This window comes from Muscardinus avellanarius, assembly GCF_963383645.1.
Source record: "Muscardinus avellanarius genome assembly, chromosome: 13".
Classification (NCBI taxonomy): domain Eukaryota; kingdom Metazoa; phylum Chordata; class Mammalia; order Rodentia; family Gliridae; genus Muscardinus; species Muscardinus avellanarius.
The window spans coordinates 56,624,412-56,645,507 of record NC_137799.1 but is presented as its reverse complement, the minus strand read 5'-3'; the positions used below and the strand labels follow the sequence as shown (position 1 = coordinate 56,645,507).

Below are 21,096 nucleotides of genomic sequence, written 5' to 3'. Positions count from 1 at the left end.
ACTTTGGTTAGGCCAGTGTTTCAGAAAATGGTTTTCCTTGTGCTTTGGTCTGTCTTACATTTTATGGAATTATTACTAGAAGAACTTCAGAGGGTGCACCACCTTATGAAGGCTTCTTGATAGCAAGGTGCAAAGGGTTGGTGGGGATGTTCGTGTAAGTTCAGAGTAAGAGAGTTCCCCATATTTAACAAGGACTTATTGAATATCTTATGTGTCTGATATTGTACATTAACTAAGAAATAGCTGTTTAAAAATCCCTGCTTTTATGGAACTTATATTCTAATGTGACAAGTGTAAAGTAAACACACAAGCAACAAGAAGGTAAGCTTTGTCACATGGTGATAAATGTAATGAGGAATTTGGAAAGGTTAGATATTTTGGGCCTAGTTCAGATAAGTTTCTGTTCAATCAGAATGGTACCATTGGCATTTTAGTCAACACACCAGCTGTCCTCCAAAGATTTAGAAAGTTACTTCCATCTTCTATCAAATTTCAGAGCATTATATTTGATTTGCTTCTGGAGTTTATGACCTATTTGTTTACCCTGTTCTAGGACTACATTTTAAGTTTGCATAGATTATTAAAAACTTTTATATAGTATAAAGAATTCCTATATTTCCCCACAAATTGCCTTGGTTAATTCTGGTTCATGGCTAATATGAACTTTAGTATCAATATACTAAAGTTCAATATAAAACCATTTTTTTTAGCATTGTATAATAGTGTTTGTAGATAAATTTAAAGAAAAATGGCATGTTTATAATAAAGATTCTGTGCATTTATAAATATGTCATATGTTTTCCTTTAGGTCTTATTTCTTTTGGCGGAACTGGGGGTTGAACCCAGAGGCATTCTACCGATGCTACACCCCCAACCCTATTTTTTATTCTTAATATTGAAACAAGGTCTCATTAAGTTGCAGAGGGTTTCTCTAAGTAGCTGAGGCTGACTGTGAAACTGTGATCCTTCTGTCTCAGCCCTCCAAGTACTGGGATTACAAGCATTTGCCACCACACCAGGCTCATATTTTATATTTTTCAATGAGATTTTATAAGTATACTGTACATTGGTCATAAGAGAGTTTTGGTTACTTTGTACTTCTTGTTAGTGACATTATAAATGTCAATATAGAAAAACGTGTTTTACATAGTCAGTTTTTACTTTATAATCTTACTCGAGTACTCGTTATATTGTGTGTGTACGATCATATTGAGAGTTAATAAAAATGTCCCTTTTAACCATATTTGTATACTCAATTTTTGTTTTTCTTATTATTTTGATTAAAATTCATAAATTGTCTTTAAAATAAAACAAAATTTTACTTAATTTTTGAAGGAACATCATATTATTAGTTATGTTGTTTGCTGATTTTTTGACATTATTATTAACAATTTAAAAAATATCGCCGGGCGTGGTGGTGCACGCTTGTAATCCCCGCGCTTGGGAGGCGGAGACAGGAGGATCGCGCAGGTTCGAAGCCAGCCGCGCGTGCTGGCTTAGGAGACCCTGTTTCTAAATAAAAATATAAAAATAGGTCTGGGAGTGTAGCCCAGAGGTAGAAGGGCTTCCAGGAACCCCAGTACCACCAAAAAAAAAAAAAAAAAAATCTTCTGTGTTCTTACTTTGTTGTCTACTATTTCATCCTGTAAAGCTATTAGATTGTTCTGGATGCTTTTCCTGCATGTATTGGCATGTTCTATGGTCTTTTTTTCTCTTTTATTTATTAATAGATTTCCTAATATTAAGTAATTTATATTTCTGGATCCAAACAATCTCAATAAAAACTTTTTAAAATAATAGTGCAGTTTATTTTGTATTTTTTAATCTATACATCTATATTCCTTGGTGTTATAACCCTGAAATGTTTGTTTTCTTTATCCCACTTTTTTTTCCCTTCAGTGAAAGATTATTTAAATTTCATAAAATGAGTTGGGAGCATCCTTTTTCTCTATAACATTTCTCACAAGAGAAGGTTTTGTGTGTATGTATGTTTGTGTGGTACTAGCGAGTGAACCCAGCGGCTTTCTACTTCTAAGCTACTACCCTAGCCTTACTTTTCTTTTTATTTTGAAGCAGAATCTTTCTAAGTTACCACATACTGGTGTTGAGCCTGCCATCTTCCTGTCTTGGCCTCCTAAGTACTATGACTATAGGTATGTGCCACTGCACCCAACAGTGTTCTTTCATTGAAAAATTTGTAGACCTTTCCTATAAACTATCGGGGACTGGTAGTGTAATTTTGTGAGTAGATTTTAAATACTCTATTGTTACTTGTTAAATTTTTAATTATCTTTTAACTTTTTCATATATATATATGTTTTTTTTTTAAGTACTGAAGATTGAACCCAGAGGCATTCTCTGAACTATACGCCAAGCCCTATTTTTTCTTCTTTATTTTAAAATATATTCTAAGTTACAGAGAGCCACATTAAGTAAATGAGGCTGGCCGAGAACCTAGAGCCTCCTTTCTCAGCCTCCTAAGTACTGAGATTACACATATGTGCCACCATGCCTGGCTTTTTTCTCATATTTCTTTTGAAGTTTTCATTTAGAAAGGGTAGTAAAGCTGCATTTGAACACTAATCAGTATAAATTCATGACAAGTTCTGGCTTAATTCTTCAGAAGCCTCATTCAAAGAGAGTCTTCTGTCTAGAACCTTGGGAGCATCACGAGTATGAGGCTTCCTTGTATGGGATGCTAGATTTGAGTTCACCAACCTCCCAGAAATGGAAACCAGAGCCGGGCATGGTGGTACACGCTTGTAATCCAGTATTTGGGAGGCTGAGACAGGAGGATTGCAGTTCGTGGTCAGCCACATCTACTTTAGGCCCTTTGAAACTCAGTGAGACCCTGTTTCAAAATAAAGAATAAAAAATAAGACTGGGGTTGTAGCTCAGAGGTAGAATGCCACTAGGCTTCATCTTCAGTACCAAAAAAAAAAAAAAAAAAAAAAAGATTGCCTGTTCTCAGAGGTGCTTAGTACTACAAATGAAACTGCTATTCTTAATTCCATTTTTTAATTATTTATTTTTAAAAATTCAGTTCTTTTAGACGTTTAAGCTTCTTAGACAACTTAATTATTTTCTTTTTTTTTCTTTCATTCTGATGATACTAGGGATTGAACCCACAGACATTTTATTTCCAAATTACATCCCCAGCTCTTTTTTCTTTTTTGTTTTGAAACTGGGTCTTGCTACTTTGCTAAAGGTCTCACTACTAAGGCTGTGATCCTTCTGGCTCAGCTTCTCAAGTCCTGGGATTATAGGCATGTACCACCACACCTGCTTATCCTAGTATTTTTTTTTCAGTATTGGGGATGGAACCCAGGAGCATTCTACCTTCTAGCTACACCCCCAGCCCCATTTGTTATTCTTGTTTTGAAATGGGATCTCAGTTGCAAAGGGCCTCAAGTAGCTGAGGCTGTCCTGGAACCTCCATCTTCCTGTCTCAGCCTTCCAAATGTTGGAATTACGAGCATGTACCACCATGTTCGGCCTGTTCTAATATTTTATAATGGAAAAAATATTTATATATCTGTGTGGAACAGATACTTGGATTTTTGTTCTCAAGCTCACCTTTTCAGTCTGCCTAATCATAGTAAATGGAGCCAATATTCACCTGCTTGTTAAGGCCATATTTCTGGGGGAAATATTTGATTCCTGTCTTTTTCTTGCCACCCCAGACACAACAGAAGATTTTTTTCACTTCTACTTTCAGAATGTGTCTCAGATTGGACTCTTCACCTTCATTACTTACTTGTCATCTTGGGCAGGAGTATTTGCTTGCTAGGTTCAATAGCCTTTTAGTTGGTCTCCGTTTCTACTCTTGACACTTTATTTTTTCACTTCAGCAGGCTGTTCATTTTCATGTATAATATTTATCTATTTTGTAGTTATTTTGCAATGGTTCTCAGGTTTTCATTTGCTAGGATGGTGCTTATTTCCTAATGTTCGCTTTGTTGACTCTGTTTTTGAAGTTTAGATCATCTAAAGGTTCAGTGTTTTAATATTCCCCCTTTGATATTAAGGGGATATTAAAACACTTGGTATCCCTCTATAATACCCCATCATGGTACTCATTTGTTCTAGACAATTTTGAGGTTCCTGGCACTCTAGCCTGCTCCAGTCTGAAACTAGATACTTTTTTTCAATGCCTGGGGACCCTTGTTTCAATCTGATATTTGGCATAAGTCAAATTTAAATTTGAGATGGCTAGCTTTGGCTAGGTTTTATTTGTGGTAATTAAAAAAGTTATTCTATATCTCCAGGCCACAAGCAACCTTTCTTCCTTCTTTCCTCCCTCCCTTTCCTCTTTCCATCTCCCTTCCTTCCTTCTTTTCTCTTCTTTTTTTTTTTTTTGTTTTGTTTTGTTTTAGTTTGAGAGTCCTTCCACAGTTTGCAGTTTTATTTTCTGTGTCAATTTTTTTCCCTGTCAAAATCATTGCTGCCTGTCAGTAGTTAAATATCCTTCTACTCCTAAAGAGAGTAAATAAGGCATAAAGATAGAACCATATTTTCTTAGATATCACCAGTCTTTGTCAGGTCCATTAGCCTAGTTTTGTTTTATTTGTTTTAAGTTTATTTCCCTTAAAACAAAACAAAACAAAACAAAACACAACACAATTTACCCATCTACTTACCTACTTGTCTTCTTTCATCTACCTACTTATTGACCTATCAAAGCTTTTTTTTATGAATTTATGGGAATTTCTAGTGTTTAACTGAAAGCCTGATGCTTACTTAAGGGGATAATGAATGTATGATTTTTATGTGGGTGAGATATAAAATTTATTTAACTATACATAAACAATTAAAATTAATTTTATTTATTTATTTATTTATTTATTTATTTATTTAATTTTTTGATGGTCTGGGAATGGAACCCAGGGGCATTCGACCTTCGAGCTACACCCCCAGCCCTATTTTTTAGTCTTTATTTTGGAACAGGGTCTCCCTGAGTTGCAAAGAGCCTCACTAAGTAGCTGAGGCTGTCCATGAACCTCAATCCTCCGGTCTCAGCCTCCCAAATGCTGGGATTACAAGCGTGCACCACCACACCCAGCTATAAAATAAATTTCATTTAACAAAATATAGCATAAAATTTAAACATTTTTTTCAAAATGGGAAGAGATTTGTAGAATAATCAAATGGAAACTCCCAACTTTGAACAACTTTAGGTAAAATTTACCACTATCTGAAGAACTATGCGTTCTGTCTCTCAAACTTTGGAATATTATTTTGATTTCTATGCAGTACTATACTCTCTTTTCTGAGTGTAATTGCACATATACACTTAAAGGCGATAATGAAATACAGAGATAACTAAATTTTTCTGACTAATATTTGCCTAATTGAGCTCATTTTTATGTAATGGACATCTTATTATATAATATCTATAATTTGATAACTAAATATTTGTATTGTTCCTTATGTTTATTTGTTACTAATTCTTAATTTTCATGCCTGGAAGCCATCATACTTTTGGTTTTTGTAAAAGGAAATCTCTGACTAGTATAAAGTTTTTTCTTTGTGCTAAATTTTGTTAACTAATCAAAAAATTAAAACTATTATTTTACTCAGTCAGTTTGTAGAATAATTGAATACAACAGATTTTTTTGTTAAATTTCATATTTATTATATTTGATTATAATGTAAGTACTCTAATTTTAGGCCTTCGAAGACAATTTAACTGAAGCAAAGAAGGAAATTGAAGTATCTCAGAGTAAATATAATGCTCTGTCATTACAGCTGAATAATAAGCAGACAGAACTTCTCCAAAAGGATATGGATATTACCCTTGTCAGGTAAGTATATTTGATTTTTTTGTGTGTGTGAGTGTGTGGTACTGGTGATTGAACCCAGGAGCATTTTATCTCTTGAGACACACCCCCAGCCCATTTTTTTATTCTTTATTTTGAAACAGGGCCTCACTAAGTTGCTGAGGCTGGCCGAGAACTTGTGATCCTCCTGTCCCAGCCTCCCACATACTAGGATTAAATGCCACCATGCCTGGCGTATATTTAATTTTTAATTTAACAATATAGAAATGTCACTAGTCATTCAATATTACTCATGTTTATTCTTAATGACAAATGATAAAAATTTGTGTATTAAAAAGCTGGAATTATGTAGGCTAAATTAGGAATAGTTATTTAGGAGAATAAGCAGAAATTCTATATGTGAATTTTTATCTTATTTTCCAAGTTTGGAAAATTCTCTGCAAAGCTTATATATTTCTTTGGTTTGTACCTCCAGATATTTCTCAAGGCGAATTACCCTTAGGTTTGGTGTCTGTTTTCTTAGACTTCTTTAATGTTCTTATTGTGGTCTCTTATTGTCTTTCCATTATTATTATCTGAGTGTTTAAGTTCATATATACTGTCTTTTATGCCTGAGACTGTTTTCCATGTGATCTAACCTATTGGTGATACTTTCTATTGAATTTGTTGTTTGATTTATTTTATCTTTACTTTCATTAATGAATTCTGTTTTGTTCTATTTTAGAATTTTGATTTCTTTGTTGACATGTCTTTCACATCCTACATATTATCTCTGAGTTGATTCCTTAGAACTTTTAGGTCTTTGATCCTTTTGATAATCGAAATTCTAAATTTTCCTTCTGTTATTTTCTGTACTTCTGTATTAGCAAATTCCATTGTTACATTGTTTTCAGGGTGTTTCAGGCTAACAAGTTTGGGCAGTTTGTAGCATAAGGTACAGTTGTCCATAGCAGAACTAAATTTATTCCCCAAGGTTTTTTTCTTTGCACCTGAGGATGTGGACATGGTGTCAGTAGGAGCCACTCACCAGTCTTTCTTGACCACTGGATCTTTATACCAGTGATGTTTGTGTAGCCTTTGAGTGTGAAGAAAGCAATCAACCAGTGGGATCTTCAGCATTGGTTTGGAAGGCCATTAGGAACAAGCAGTTCTACAGTCTCTTGGGGACCAAACTCCTTCACAAATCCACACACAGCTTCTCCTTTTCATTTTCAGAGAGGTTGAACCAACTATTTTAAATGGAAATGCTTTCTACTTCCATCTGCCTTGTTTACTGCACTTTCCACTGCCGAGGTACTCAGCAGATTTGTATCCTAATAATTACCCTGGGCCGGAACTGATTCTTGAGATGGGCACCCACTAATTCAGTTAAGAGAGGAGTTCATTGGGTCTTGGAGATACAAAAAGTGCAGGGGCTTCTGATCTCTCCCATAGGAATTTTAGACAGAGAAGCTCTTCTTAAAATGGTTCTCCATTATGGCATTGTATAAACCTATGGAAAGTGCAAAGAACCTCTTTTCATACTCCAGCTCACAATGCAGATCTCAGGTCTTCTGCCTTCACAGATATATGTTTATGTACTATTAGATCATGCACTCCTGGAAAACCCTGATGCTCTCTCTGTCAGCCTGATGGAGCTCTTGCCCTCTGCCTCTCAGCTGCTGAGCACTCAGTGTTGATTCATTGTTGTGTAACCAAATGTTTCCAGGTTTGATCTGGTCACTGACTGACTCTCCAGTTACACTACAGCACTTTGCTGTGATCCTACTTCAATGTGCAGCTACACACCTGTTGTTTTGGTTCAATATGTGGATCCCCAGGGTGAGTGCTAAGTGCCTCTAGTCAGTCCTGCCATCTTCTAGCTTCTGTACTTGCTTTATTTTTATTTTCATGTATGAAACTAATAAAATAAAGACAATTATTTTGGTGTAAATAATTCATGTGAATTATTAAAAATAATACATGAAGTACAGAAAAGTGCAAAGATAGAAAAAAAATCACACTAAAAATGCAACTCTAGAGAAATGACAACCACTAAAGTTTTGTGAGAAACATCCTGGATTTATCTTATTGCATTTTTATAGATTGAAGTATAGATTGACAGATGTTTTTAGGTTAAAAGAACTGCATTTTTTGTGTTTTTCAGTAACTATCAACCTTAGTTTATATGAATAGAACATTAGGCTTTCTGAAGTCAAATTAAGATAATTCTTTCTTTCTTATAAGAAAAAATTCTTTTTTGTGTATGTGTGTTTGTGTGTGGTACTAGGGATTAAACCCAGGGCATTCTCTCTCCAAGCTATACCCCAGCCCTTGTCTTACTAAGTTTCTGAGAGCATTGGAAAGTTTCCTAAGGCTAGTCTTGAACCTGACATCCTCCTGTCTCATCCTCCCAAGTAATGGGATTTCAGCCATGCAATACCATACTTGGGTTAAGAAACCATTCTATACTTTCCAAAACTTTGGAGATTCATGTTATTTTGCTTTGCTTTTTAGAGCTATAATCCATTCTTCAATTGGTTTTGGTGAAATGTATACTTTGGGTGGAAATTAGCCATGTATATTTAGGAAATTAACAAATGAACCCAGCAATTTTAGCTTCTGAATTTGTGTCCCAAGAATTATAGCATTTATAACTTCTTGTATAACCATAATAACCATAGATGTTTAGGCTTAATTCTACTTATTACTTCAGTGTAAATGACTGAACCTTTACTCTTGATGTGTCATTTTTATACTTTTTGTTTTAATTCGTATTATTAGCCCTTCTTTTTCTATTGTTAGCGTTATGGTTTGTATCCTGAATATTCCCCAAAGACTAAGGTGCTGAAGGTTTATACCCAATGCTTCAGTGTTCAGAGGTAGGGATTTTAGGAAGTGATTGAGAGCGCTAACCTCATGGAGGAATTAATACACGGTAGATTCATGGCTAAATGGACTGCTGGGTAGTGGTGGAAAGTATAAGAGTGAGGGTCTAGTTGAAGGTAGTGTTGCTTGAAGGCATGCCTTTGGGGACTATTATCTTCAGCTTCTTCCCATCTTTTCTGCTTTCTGACTGTCAGGAGATGAGCAGCTTTCCACTATTACACCCTTGCACTAGGTCTGCTTTCTCTTAGATTCAAAGAAGTGGAACCAGCTGACCATTGACTGAAACTGAGCCAAAAAATAAGTCTTTCTTTCTTTAATTAGCTTTCTCAAGTATTTGATCACAGTGATGAAAACTGATTAATTTCTTTCTCCCCCATTGGCCTCATATTTAGCCACATGACTAATTTTGACCTGTGGCACAATAGTCAAAGTGAGATATCCCTTTTCCTGGCAAATATATACATAAAAAGGCTTTGCTTAGTTTGTCTTATTTCCATTCTCTTTCAGGGGAATAGCTTATTCCCAATGTAGTCTGCTATTACAGTTCAATCTTAGTAGAAGAAAGCCACTTATAAGCAAGCAATTAAATATTTGTTTTCTTTAAGCTAGCAAGACATTTTAGATTGAAGAATAACACAGAGAAACGGAAACTCACTGTCTCTTTGCTATTAAACTTAGTTTCTAAATATTTCTGATATATCTTATTACCCACCTTATCCCTTAGATGAGCTTCACTGTAACTTAAAGATCATTAGATTTATCTTCCAACAACTCAGTATTTTAGCTGGGTGTGGTGGCACACACTTATAATCCCAGTACTTGGAAGGTTGAGACAGGAAGAGAGCACGTTCACAACCAGCCTCAACAACTCAGTGAGGCCTTCCACAACTTAGTAAGACTCTGTTTCAAAAAAAGTAAAAAGGATAAAGTAGGATTGTGGGAATAGCTTGGAGGTAGAATGCCCCGGGTTTTGTTCCCAGTTACCACATACACACAAAAATACAATATTTTATTTTTTTAAGATTTTAACATTCTTCTTGAGATGGGAAGGAACATTGTTGGTTCTCAGCAACTTCTCTTTCAAACAAACTCAGATTTTCCTTTATTCTTTTTGAGCTATGCCTAGAAGAACTTTTTGAGTTTGAATCTAAAATATTTCATTAGGTTTTCCATAATTTCGATTTTTCTTATAACCACTCTGTGGGTTTTAATTCTGATGTTATTTTTTTTCTTTTTAACAATCCTTTGTATTAATTATCTTTTTTCATTTTGCCCATGCAACAGCTGTTCAGATAACCTATAAAAAAGATCAGGCCAAATAAGTATTCATTACTTACTTGAGAGACTCAGTTCCCTGCAAAGTTGAGTGACAGAGCAAGAATCTGAGACATGAAAGGTTAAAAAATAATTCCACATAACATGTTATTGTCCTGGTCACTGCTTCACAATGAGCTATGGAAGACATAGCACACATACTGAATTAGCCACCTAGGTTGATTCTGCACAGAGAAATCACACCCTAGAGCAGACCATCAGAGGAAAGAAGTTGATTGTACCTCTTTTTAAATTTTTTTTTTAATTTTGGTGGTACTGGAGATTTAAACCAGGGGTGTTCTTTCCCTGAGCTATATTCCTAGTCCTATTTTTAAGTTTTTAGTTTTGAAACAGGGTTTTACTAAGTAGCTGAGGCTGTTCTTGAACCTGTGATCCTCCTGTCTCAACCTCCTAAGTACCGGATTACAGGTTTGGACCACGCCAGCTAAGTATCTCTTGTGTTTTTCCATTGGTCAGTGTTTTCTCATACCATGTCCAGTGTTGTAGCATTTTATCCCAATCTGAAATAGGTATTAAGAGAATAGGCCTGCAGCTATTTAGCCTCAAGTGATAAAACCACATGGGTTATATTAACTTGGCAGGCTGAAGTGGCAATTTGTAGGTTGAGAGAGAACAAGGGATCCAGAGTCTAGGAGCCAGGTGAAGATGAATTTAATAGATGCATAAAACATCTGATACAATAATAAATATTTAAGAAGGGATAAGAACTAACTTAGGTGCTCTGTTTATAGCAGTGAACAAAAAGTCCCTGCTTTTGCAGAGATACCATTACATATTGGCTGATGTTTTAGAGAGGCATTATCACTTTTTTTCACAGTTTTTTCAAAGCACCTCACCTTTGCCGCCGCCGCCTCCTCCTCCTCCTCCTCCTCCTCCTCCTCCTCCTCCTCCTTCTCCTCCTTCTCCTCCTCTTCCTCTTCCTTCTCCAGGCTGAACTTAGGGACACCCTACCTCTAAGCTATACCCCCCAGCCCTATTTTATTTTTTATTTTAAGGGAGGGTACTGTTAGGTTGCTGAGGGTCTCATTAAGTTGCTGAGAGTCTTAGTTGATGAGACTGGCCTTGAGCCCAAGATCCTTCTGCCTCAGCCTCCCAAGTACTGGGTTTATAGGTGTGTGCCAATATGCCTGGCTAAGCTCTTTCTCTATTTTTTCCAGTAGTTCTTCAGGAGTATACTTTTCCTCTGCATATGCACAATTAATTTTCTTAATATTAAGTACTGCCTCTTTTTAATAAGTCTTCTTTATTTATTTTAGTTTTCAAGTGACGTAAGTTCTGGACAAATTCCTTGTTTTCTTGTAGTTCAGATGTGTGAATTTCATAAGACTTATTTGTTGCCTATTTTCCTTCTAATCAGATTCCACTATTTATATTTGCCATATGTATATGGTGTATATACCATTTGATCTACTTTTTAGAGGATGGTGTAGGGAGAAAAAGATACACTTCCATTCCACTTGAGAGTATGGCTAGGAAATAGCATGAGATAGGAGACAAAATATGCTTTTCAAAAATATGACTTTTATGAATATTTTTGATTTAAAATTTTTATTTTTATGTGAAACATATTAAAAATGACATACATTCAGACTTATGATTGGTGCCCTTTCCTCCCCCCACTTCACCTTCCCCCTCCCAATAGTGAGTGTCCAGGTTAACCATGCTAATATGTGTAAAAGTATGTATTCATAATGGAGGAGCTACATCCAAATATGTATTCATACTTTTACACATATTTGGATGTAGCTCCTCCATTAATTAACCTCAGCCTTTTCCCTCTCCCATCCTTCCATTCCAGCTTTGCTGAGGTTTCTCTTCCATTATCTGGAGTCCCTCTGGTATTCCTAATACTCCCTAGTTTGGGGATATTAGAAAGAACATATGTCCCTTCTCTTTCTGTGCCTGGCTGATCTCACTTAACATAATGTCCTCTAGGTCTTTCTATCTTCTTGCGAATGACATGATTTTCTTCTTTATAGCTGAGTAGAATTCCATTGTGTATATTTCCCAGTGGGCTAGTCCAGTTAGAACCATCAGCTGATTTTTAAACATCAAGTGCCTTACAATAAATAGTACAAGCATCTTCCTACTCTTGAATGTGTTTCTTATGATTAAAGATACATATAATTGTTTTGCATGATCTTTAATGTAGGTTAGTTCTGGCTCTACCAATCCTGACCTTCTTATTAAGAAATTGTAAATGTCTTCTAACACTAGATGAGAAATAAATTTGGTGTTTCACACTGTGTTGAAAGATGATATGTTCTATCTTCAACTTGTTCCCTTTCTAAATACATTTACTTAGGTTTCCTCCCTAACATACCTCTTGACCTCTCTGATAGATCTACTATTACTTATCTTCTTGGATGATTTTTTTCAGTTGTATTAATGGAAAATAATTTGCAGCATGCATTATTACTGTGAGTGTTTTCCTCTGCTTGTATCACATCTCCTGAAGGTATTGTGTCATTATTGATCCTCCCCTTCTCCCAGTTTGGACTGTTATTTTCTGTTTCTGTTTTCAAATAGTTACAAAAAGATGGCATATGTACATTCATCTTTTTGGATGCAATAGTTGTGGTTGTGGGAATAGAAAATTATTGTCCTAAACCTCTAAAAGGCAGAGCTTGATTTTCTCACATTAATTTTCATCCATTTTCAACAACTATCTCCATATTGCTTTTGTTCTTCTTTAATATTTATTTTTGTAAATGAACCAGCAATTTGAAGCTATAGGTAAGGAAAAATACCATTTCAAATACAACCTCCAAAATACATAACACAATGTATATTTTGATGAAATACATCTTTCTAAATGCCTTTCTTTTTAAATTGAATATTCAAAACAATTTCCAGTTTTGTATGATCTGTATCACATAGGATTTTCCCACAGGAGTTTGCAAATCTCTGCCCTAGAGGTGTGGGTCTCCAAACCTTCAGTTCCGTCATTACCACCACTATTTTCTTTGTCCTCCTGCTTACCAGTTCCACCCTGTGTGGCGTGGCAGGGCTGATTTTCTCTTGTGTCACTCGCCTTTCTTTTGACTTTTCTTGCCTCTTCATCTTCAAGTTGGATTAGAGGAGTCATAGGTATTCCAACTCAGAACCCTGAGGTTATAAACTAGAATTGATAATAATGCTTTAAGGAACTTTAGTTTGAAAACCAATATTAATTTGCCGTTTGGGATTTAAAAGTATATTTAAAATTCTGTATATTATGAAATAAGGTTGACTTGCTCTTTAGTTAGAAAACTGTCTGGTAACTATAGTTAACATTAGTACTTCTCAGTTCTTGGAACTAAAGTGTTAATTTCAATAAGAAGGTGGTGCTGTGACAATATATTCAGGGTTTTTATTACTATCAAGCTATAAAAGAAAATTGATAAGTATATGCCTTTGAAAATCATAGTAGTTCTATCAATATTTTCTAGGTGTATGTGATAAATATTAAATACTTTATATATTATTTATTTTATTAATAAGTTTGCTTGCAGTAAAAAATAATAGATGAAAAATAGGAAGCCAATCCATAACCGTAGATGAACACAATTATTTAACTGAGATGATCTTTATTCATGCTTCTTTCTATTTATTGCTTGCTTTGCACAGAAAAGAGTTGCAGGAGCTGCAGAATCTTTACAAACAGAACAGTGCACATACAGCACAGCAAGCAGAGCTGATCCAGCAGCTTCAGGTTCTCAATATGGACACACAGAAAGTACTGAAGAATCAGGAAGATGTCCACACAGCTGAAAGCATATCATATCAGAAAGTATGCTTTTTGTTTGTCATAAAATGCAAAAAACCTATCTATCTGTGTGTGTGTGTGTGTGTGTGTGTGTGTGTGTGTGCATGTGTAGGAACTTAAGAAAAGGTATAGAATTAAAATTTTTAAAAATTTTAACATTCTTTACTCCTCTTACGTGTATTTTTCTAAATTAACAATGAAATATGGGTCAATTTGGTAATATTTAAAATTTAATGAGTTTTCTTTATGGTTATTAGAGCAGAATCATTTGTAGTATAGTCATAAATTTATTATAGCTTATTGTTTTTCAAATTAAAATTTTCATATCTACTTTAAAATATTCTTGGTGTGTAACCCCTTACTGGAAAGAATTTGGAGAATGAAATTATTCCTTCTTCTATTAAGAGAAATTACTTGATCAAATATGATTCTAGTTTGTGACCTAAGGCAGATTTTGTGTGTGTGTGTGGTCCAAAAACAAAGGTGAGAAGCAGATGAAGAAGGAAGAAGGGAGAGCAAGAATCCTAACATAAAGCACATATAACATCTCAATTAAAAATAAAACAAACACAAAATACGAGGGCACTGTAGGAAGCTATGTCTCATAAACTGCTGACCTCAGTTGATTATTTTACATCCAAGCCTTACAAAATAGCATTTCAAGTCAGCACTTAAAAACTAGTGTTACTAGTTTATGTTACAAAAAAACCTAAAAACTTCACGTTATTATTATTATTATTATTATTATTATTATTATTATTTGGTGGTACTGGGGTTCCTGGAAGCCTTTCTACCTCTGGGCTACACTCCCAGACCTATTTTATATTTTTTAAATTTGGAAACAGGGTCTCTTAAGCCAGCACGGCTGGCTTCGAACCTGCGCGATCCTCCTGTCTCTGCCTCCCAAGCGCGGGAATTACAAGCGTGTGTCACCACGCCCGGCAAAACTTCACATTTTTAAATTGTATACCAGCAATGGCATTTAAATTTTTTTTTTTCTGAAGATGATGAAAGCTGGTAGAAGAGATATCCTCCCAACAAGAACATGGATTCTATCAACAATGAGTGTAATCTTGATGAAAACATCAACATAGTGCTTGAGAAAGGGCGGGATAGCCTGGCATGCTGGTACATGCTTGTAATCCCAGTACTTGGGAGACTGATACAGTTGGATCTCAGGTTCAAGGCCAGCAGCCTCAGCTACCTAGTGAGGCCCTCCATAACTTAGTGAGACCTTGTTTCAAATAAAGAATAAAAAATAGGAGTGTAGCTTAGATATAGAATGCCCCTGGATTCAATTCCCAGGATGTCAAAAAATAAATAAATAAATAAAATAAAAATAAAATAAAATAAAAAGGATCATGTGTGGTGAGGAGTCTGGAGTGGGCAGGAACAATTTCCCCATAAATAAGGAATTGTGATCTTTAGAGGCAAGCTGGAATGCTAGAAAGAATACTAGAGAAAAACTAGAGGGTCTGGATTTGAATCCTGGCTCTGCTATTTTCTAGTGACAGACTGAAAATCGCTGTTTCAGAATGCTTTGGAACAGCGATTTTCAGTCAATATTCTGTGTTGCCTTCATGTTTTCCTAGGGGCATCAGTGATACCAAGAGGTAGCTTAGAACCCATCTTCTCCAATTCTACTAGACAGCTCCACCTTTCTGTTTTATGTGATAGAATTGACCACTGTGCTTTTGTTTCTAAATGAGGCTCCATTTCTAGAATGATTTTAAAATTTGCACCATTATATGCAACTGTTTTCCTCATCTCTAACTATTGATGGCTCTTTCTTGAAATGCTTTTGTTTGTTCCTGGCTTCCAGTGCACTAGTTTTATGGGTTTCTTCCTTCACTTTCTTATTGTTCTTTTTCATTTTCTTTCTGGTCCTTTATAGCCTTTATGTCCTTTAAGTATTAGAATGTCTCAGATCTAGTCTTGGGACTTATTATTTTTTCTGTTTAAACTTTTATTTTGGATGATTTTATCTGATCACCTATGCATTCAAAATCATATAGTCCATAGTTTGAGGATTCCCACATTTGTTTACCCTGAATCTCTAGGAAAGTATATATCTAATTGCTTACTAAATAATGTCTTTGCCTCAACACCTAATGGGCTTCTCACACTTGGCATGTTCAAAATTATGTCATTGTCTGCTCTGTCTTAAGCCATATCCAGAACTCTATTTCTTACCACCCCTGCTGTACATGCCATTATCATGTATTACCAGAATTACTACAGTGATTTGTCACCTTATTTCTTTGCTCTGACCTATCACCCTTTGAGTCTACCCACAACACAGATGTCAGTATATTCTCACTAAAATTTAGAAGTCAAATCAGGTCACACCTCTCTTTAAATCCTTTCATTGTTTTCCTAGGCTATTAAAAGTAAAAGCCCAAGTTTTTACTATAGTATGTGAGACTATACATTACCTGGCTCTGCTTTACCTCTCTGATCTCATCTTCCTCTTCTTTTTTTATTTGTTCCATTTTACCCATATTAATCTTATTTTTGTTCCTTGAACAGGCCAGCTTATAAGCATGAACCTCAAGCTTATAGTGCCTGAAATCTTTATCTGGTTATCAGCATAGATAACATTTTACTTCCTATATTCTTCACTTCTTACATTCTTTTTTGTTTGTTTGGTACAAGAGATTGGACTCAAGGGCATTCTACCTCCATGCTATACCTCCTGCCCTCTTTTGTTTTTATTTTTGAATCAGGGTCTTGCTAGTTTAATGAGAGTCTTACTACTTGCTAAGGCTGTCCTTGAACCTGCGATCTTCCTGTCAGTTTTCCAATACTGGGATTACAAACATGCACCACCATACTTGGCTACCTTTTACAACTTAAAATTAGTTGATAACCAAACATTAAGTGGTAGAAGTAAGACTGCTGAATGTTGTAATAGCAGATGTAGTAAAAAGTATGGGAACATTCTAGAGCCTATTATTAGTGATGTTTATTCTAAGAAGATAAGAAGACATCAATGAGAATGATTGCTTCTTGTAACTTTTCCAAATGAACTCCGGCCCAACCCATAAATTTGCTAGTTAGTGCCTTTACTAAATTTAGAGAGGTAGAGCTATCATACCTCTTTTTGGCTAACATAACATACATTTTGATCTGAATACTTTTTAAAACCCAATATACCTTCCCATTAAGATTATATTTATTTCATGCAAGAATCCTTATGAATAATGAAGCATGTAAGAGATTTGCAATATATTGTTTATAAATAGTATTGGGACAGAAAAATGCCAAAAAAAGGAACAAATTGAGGTAAATTGCTTTTAACTGGCTTACTTGTCCTTTCTTTACTATGTTTTTTTATTCTTTCTTTCTCAAGGCAGACTATCATTTTCATTTTACTTATTCCTCAAACATCACTTTTGTGATGTGTGTATATGTGGAAGGGTAAAACATCTCATTCTTAAATTATAGTTTTACTTTTGAAATTATTTTAGGTCTCTTTAGTGGTTGGTAAGATTTTAATTAGTATCCTCGACTACTCAATTTGAAAGTTTTAAAAAGTTATCTATTTATAAATTTTGCCTATAATTTTTTCATATAGGTAATTTTTCTTTGATAGTTTATGTATAAATAATTATTAAAATATTTTATAATTACATCTCCCAGATGCAAATAAATACTGTTAGAAATAGTTATATATGTTAGTTAATAGTTAAATATTTTAGAAATAGTAATATAAATATTTAACTTTTAAAATGTTGATTATGAGCCGGGCATGGTGGTGCATGCTTGTAAACCCTGTGCTTGGGAGGCAGAGACAGGAGGATCGCGCTGGTTCGGAGCCAGCCTCGCTGGCTTAAGAGACCCTGTTTCCAAATAAAAAAATGTAAAATAGGTCTGGGAGTGTAGCCTGGAGGTAGAAAGGTTTCCAGGAACCCCAGTACTACCAAAAAAAAAAATGTGGATGATGTTATTTAAATTTTTCACTATTATAAACCTTCAGTAAACATTTTTTGTTATTAGTTTAGATGATTCTTACTACTCATTAGAGTATATCAAACTCTCTCTCTCTCTCTCTCTCTCTCTCTCTCTCTCTCTCTCCCCACTCACTCATCCAGGGAAAAGTTCTTTTTATGAAAAAGTAACATCATATTAACAGTGTATAATTTATTCTTAATTGGTTCATACATGAAGATAAAACTTGTTTAAATTATTAAATAAGAAGGCACAGGGGATCTTGGACTTTGAAGGGAACCTGTCTGCTACATGATCAGTAAATGTTGAATTATTCAATTTTAAGAAGTTGCATACTATGATAAACCACTTTGGTTAATGCAATTTTAAAACCATAATGCTTATTTGAATTGTAAGGGTATTTTAAAACTTTTCAGGCATATTTCTCTATTGACTTAACTATTATTCTGGTCTGCTTAATTTTTAACTGAGTGAATGCTTCTGCATAGTATAAAAATATGGAGGAAGTAAGAACATAAGAATGCTATAGTTTTTTTTTTAATTAATTTATTTTTTAAATTTGTGCATTGTAGTCATATATCAATCACATTGGAGTACAAGACTTGAGAGGATATACAAGCACACATCATCCAATTAGCCCTCCTCCAGCCCCCATCCCATTCCCTCCCCCTCCCTCCATCCCACACTTCTTTGGTGATTTACTTTGATACATTTGTTTATGTACCTCCTGCGTTTTAAAGAGGCTCCGTCCTCCAGTATTACATACCCTCTGATTGGTCACATTAGTTGCTTCACTATAGGGCCCTTTCTATAGCTCAACCTCTTCCTGTTGCCCTTTTCCTCCTAGTTATTGCTGATTAAGAGAAGCGTCTGATTTATATTTTCTGCGATATTTCTCTGTGCATGCTGCGTTGCAAGTACCGATCCCACTCTTGACGGTCCCAGTAGCGGCCTGGCTACTCAGTGGACTGATCCAGACCTCGCTGGCTCAAGCAGAGGCCTTGCCTCATGGGAGGCCCCATGTCTAGTCTCGCTGGCCCCTGCACCGGTCTAACCCCTAAGCTGGCTTCGGTCCCGGCCTTGGAGGCCGCAGGAGTGGCCTTGCCTCATGGCAGGCTCCAATGCCGGCCTTGCTGGACCCAAGAATGCTATAGTTTGAACCAAAATGTTTCTATAGATCCATGTCACTCACACACACACACACACACACACACACACACACACCCCTCACTCATCCAGGGAAAAGTTCTTTTTATGAAAAAGTAACATCATATTTACAGTGATAATCTATTGTACACTGTGTCCATGATAAAGGCTTGGGAGGTGGTGGGACCTTTAGGAGGTTTCACCTTTAGGGGTTGGGGCCTAGTGGAAGGAGGTGAGGTCATTGTGGATGTGCCTTTGATGTCTCCTGTAATGGGACCTTAGCCAAGTTCTGTCTCTCTGCTTCCTGGCCACTATGAGGTAAACCTGTTTCTTCTGTTATGTGCTTTTGCTGTGAAGTATTGTCCTGCTACAGGCCCAAAGCAACAGGGCCATGCAACCATGAAACTTACCTATTAATTTGTGAACCAAAATCAATCGTATTTTGAAAAGAAAATCCTTATAAGTTGATTTCAAGCTGATTGACACAGAAAATTGTCACAGGCCTAAAGTAACAGGGCCATTCAACCATGAATTTTGCCTAGTAATTTGTGAGCCAAAATAAATATTCCTTTTTATTTTGTGGTACTGGGGGTGGAACCCAGAGGCTCTCTAACTCCGGGCTATACTCCCAGACCTTTTTTATATTTTATTTGGAAACAGGGTCTCATTAAGTTGCTGAAAGCCTCACTAAGTAGCTGGCTTCGAACCTGTGCGATCCTCCTGTCTCAGCCTCCCAAGCGCGGGGATTACAAGCGTGCGCCACCACGCCCGGCTAAATATTCTTTTTTTTATAAGTTGATTTTCTCAGGTGTTTTGTCAGCTGTTTAAAAATTGGTACCAAGAAGGGGTTTGTTTTTGTGATCATATACCAGGAAATATGATTCAGTAGCATTTAGAATGATTTGTAGGAGGAGTTTAGGAAAGTTTGGAGAAGTGGGGTATAGAAAAGCTAGAGTGTATAAGTAGACCTGAGTGGGTTACTCCATTTGGGGCCCAGAAGATCAGAATGCTGATAGGAATAAGGACATTAAAGGTTGTGATGATTAATTTTCAGATAGAAATGAGAACACTATTAGGAACTGGATTAGAGATCACTCATGTTACATTCTGGCATACAACTTGTCTATATCTTTCTGTGTTCTGAGATTTTGTGTGAGGCTAAGAATTGAGAGCAAAAAGCAGATCTGGAGAATTTGAAAAGTAGGCAGTTTGGTCAGAAAAGGAGTACATTTATAGTTGTAGTTAAGAGAGTGTGGATGTTAGCAAGACCATTAAAAAGAAGCCGAGTACTTTGCACCAGTACAATAGGAAAGATGCCTTGAGGATATCAGGATTCAGAAATATCCTGTCTATCATAGGCTCAAGGATATAAAAATATGAACTCCATTCAAAGATCTTTCATTTAATAAGAGTTCCTCTGGGCACTCTGCTTACTTATATAGGTTTACCAATGGAATTGTTTCCCTGGAATTCATTTCTCCATGTTCCGCCATTAGGGCATGTAGAGGCAAGGCATCTTGGACCCTAGTCCAAGCAGGCTCCTCAGCTACAGCTCATTCTGGCATCAGATTTTGGGATTTTCCTCATGATACTAGTTTTGCAGGCATTTAGAATGCAACAGTATGGGGTCATGGAAGTTTCCACTAAGATTTCAAAGGAAAGTTTGAGAGGGCAAGCAGTGCGTGACAGGGTCAAAGTCTCTTCAAGCAACCCCTGACAAGAAGATGTGTGAAGCTGTGAGAGTGAAGCCGAAGCCACATTGGAGACCCATGGTAGTGAGACGCTAAGCACGTGGAATGCCTGCCTCAGGGAGCTACAGGCAGCAAGCACAGCCAGCCCAGGAGAGGGGCCATGTAGGACATAGCCGCAGGCCATAGGGTTAAGACCACCCAACCCTCAGAGCTCATTCACACCACCATGTCACCCAGATGCAAGTGTGGTTAACAGGATTTAAGGTTCACCTGCTGGGTTTTGGTCTTGCTTTGGTCTGCCCCTTCTCTTTTTACATTTTTCCTTCTGTTTGGAATGGAAATGTTTACACTGTGCCTGTCCCACCCATGTATATTGGAAGTATATAACTTTATTTTTTACTTTTATGGGAGCTCATAGGTAAGTTTATCTTAAGTAGATTTATGTGATAATATCCATTTCATTATTTGTAAAAATTAAAAACTTTTGCCCAAAGTGGGTAAGATGAGGGAAATGGGAAAATGGAAAAAGGTTTTGAGAGTAGGAAAGATGAGAATTGTAGTTTCATAGAGGTCTCCA

The 21,096-nt window shown here is 36.0% G+C and overlaps 1 protein-coding gene across 3 annotated transcripts in view; it reads left to right on the top strand.

The window, feature by feature from the left end:
• The window catches only part of CNTLN (centlein), a gene marked incomplete at both ends in the record, with an annotated part of 264,859 nt that overhangs the window by 83,369 nt on the left and 160,394 nt on the right, over positions 1–21,096 (top strand). For all 3 annotated transcript variants that reach the window (XM_080708552.1, XM_080708551.1, XM_080708550.1), the window contains 2 exons: positions 5,671–5,804; positions 13,593–13,755. In XM_080708552.1, coding sequence (XP_080564678.1) covers positions 5,671–5,804; positions 13,593–13,755 — 297 coding nt within the window. The remainder of the gene's footprint in view (positions 1–5,670; positions 5,805–13,592; positions 13,756–21,096) is intronic.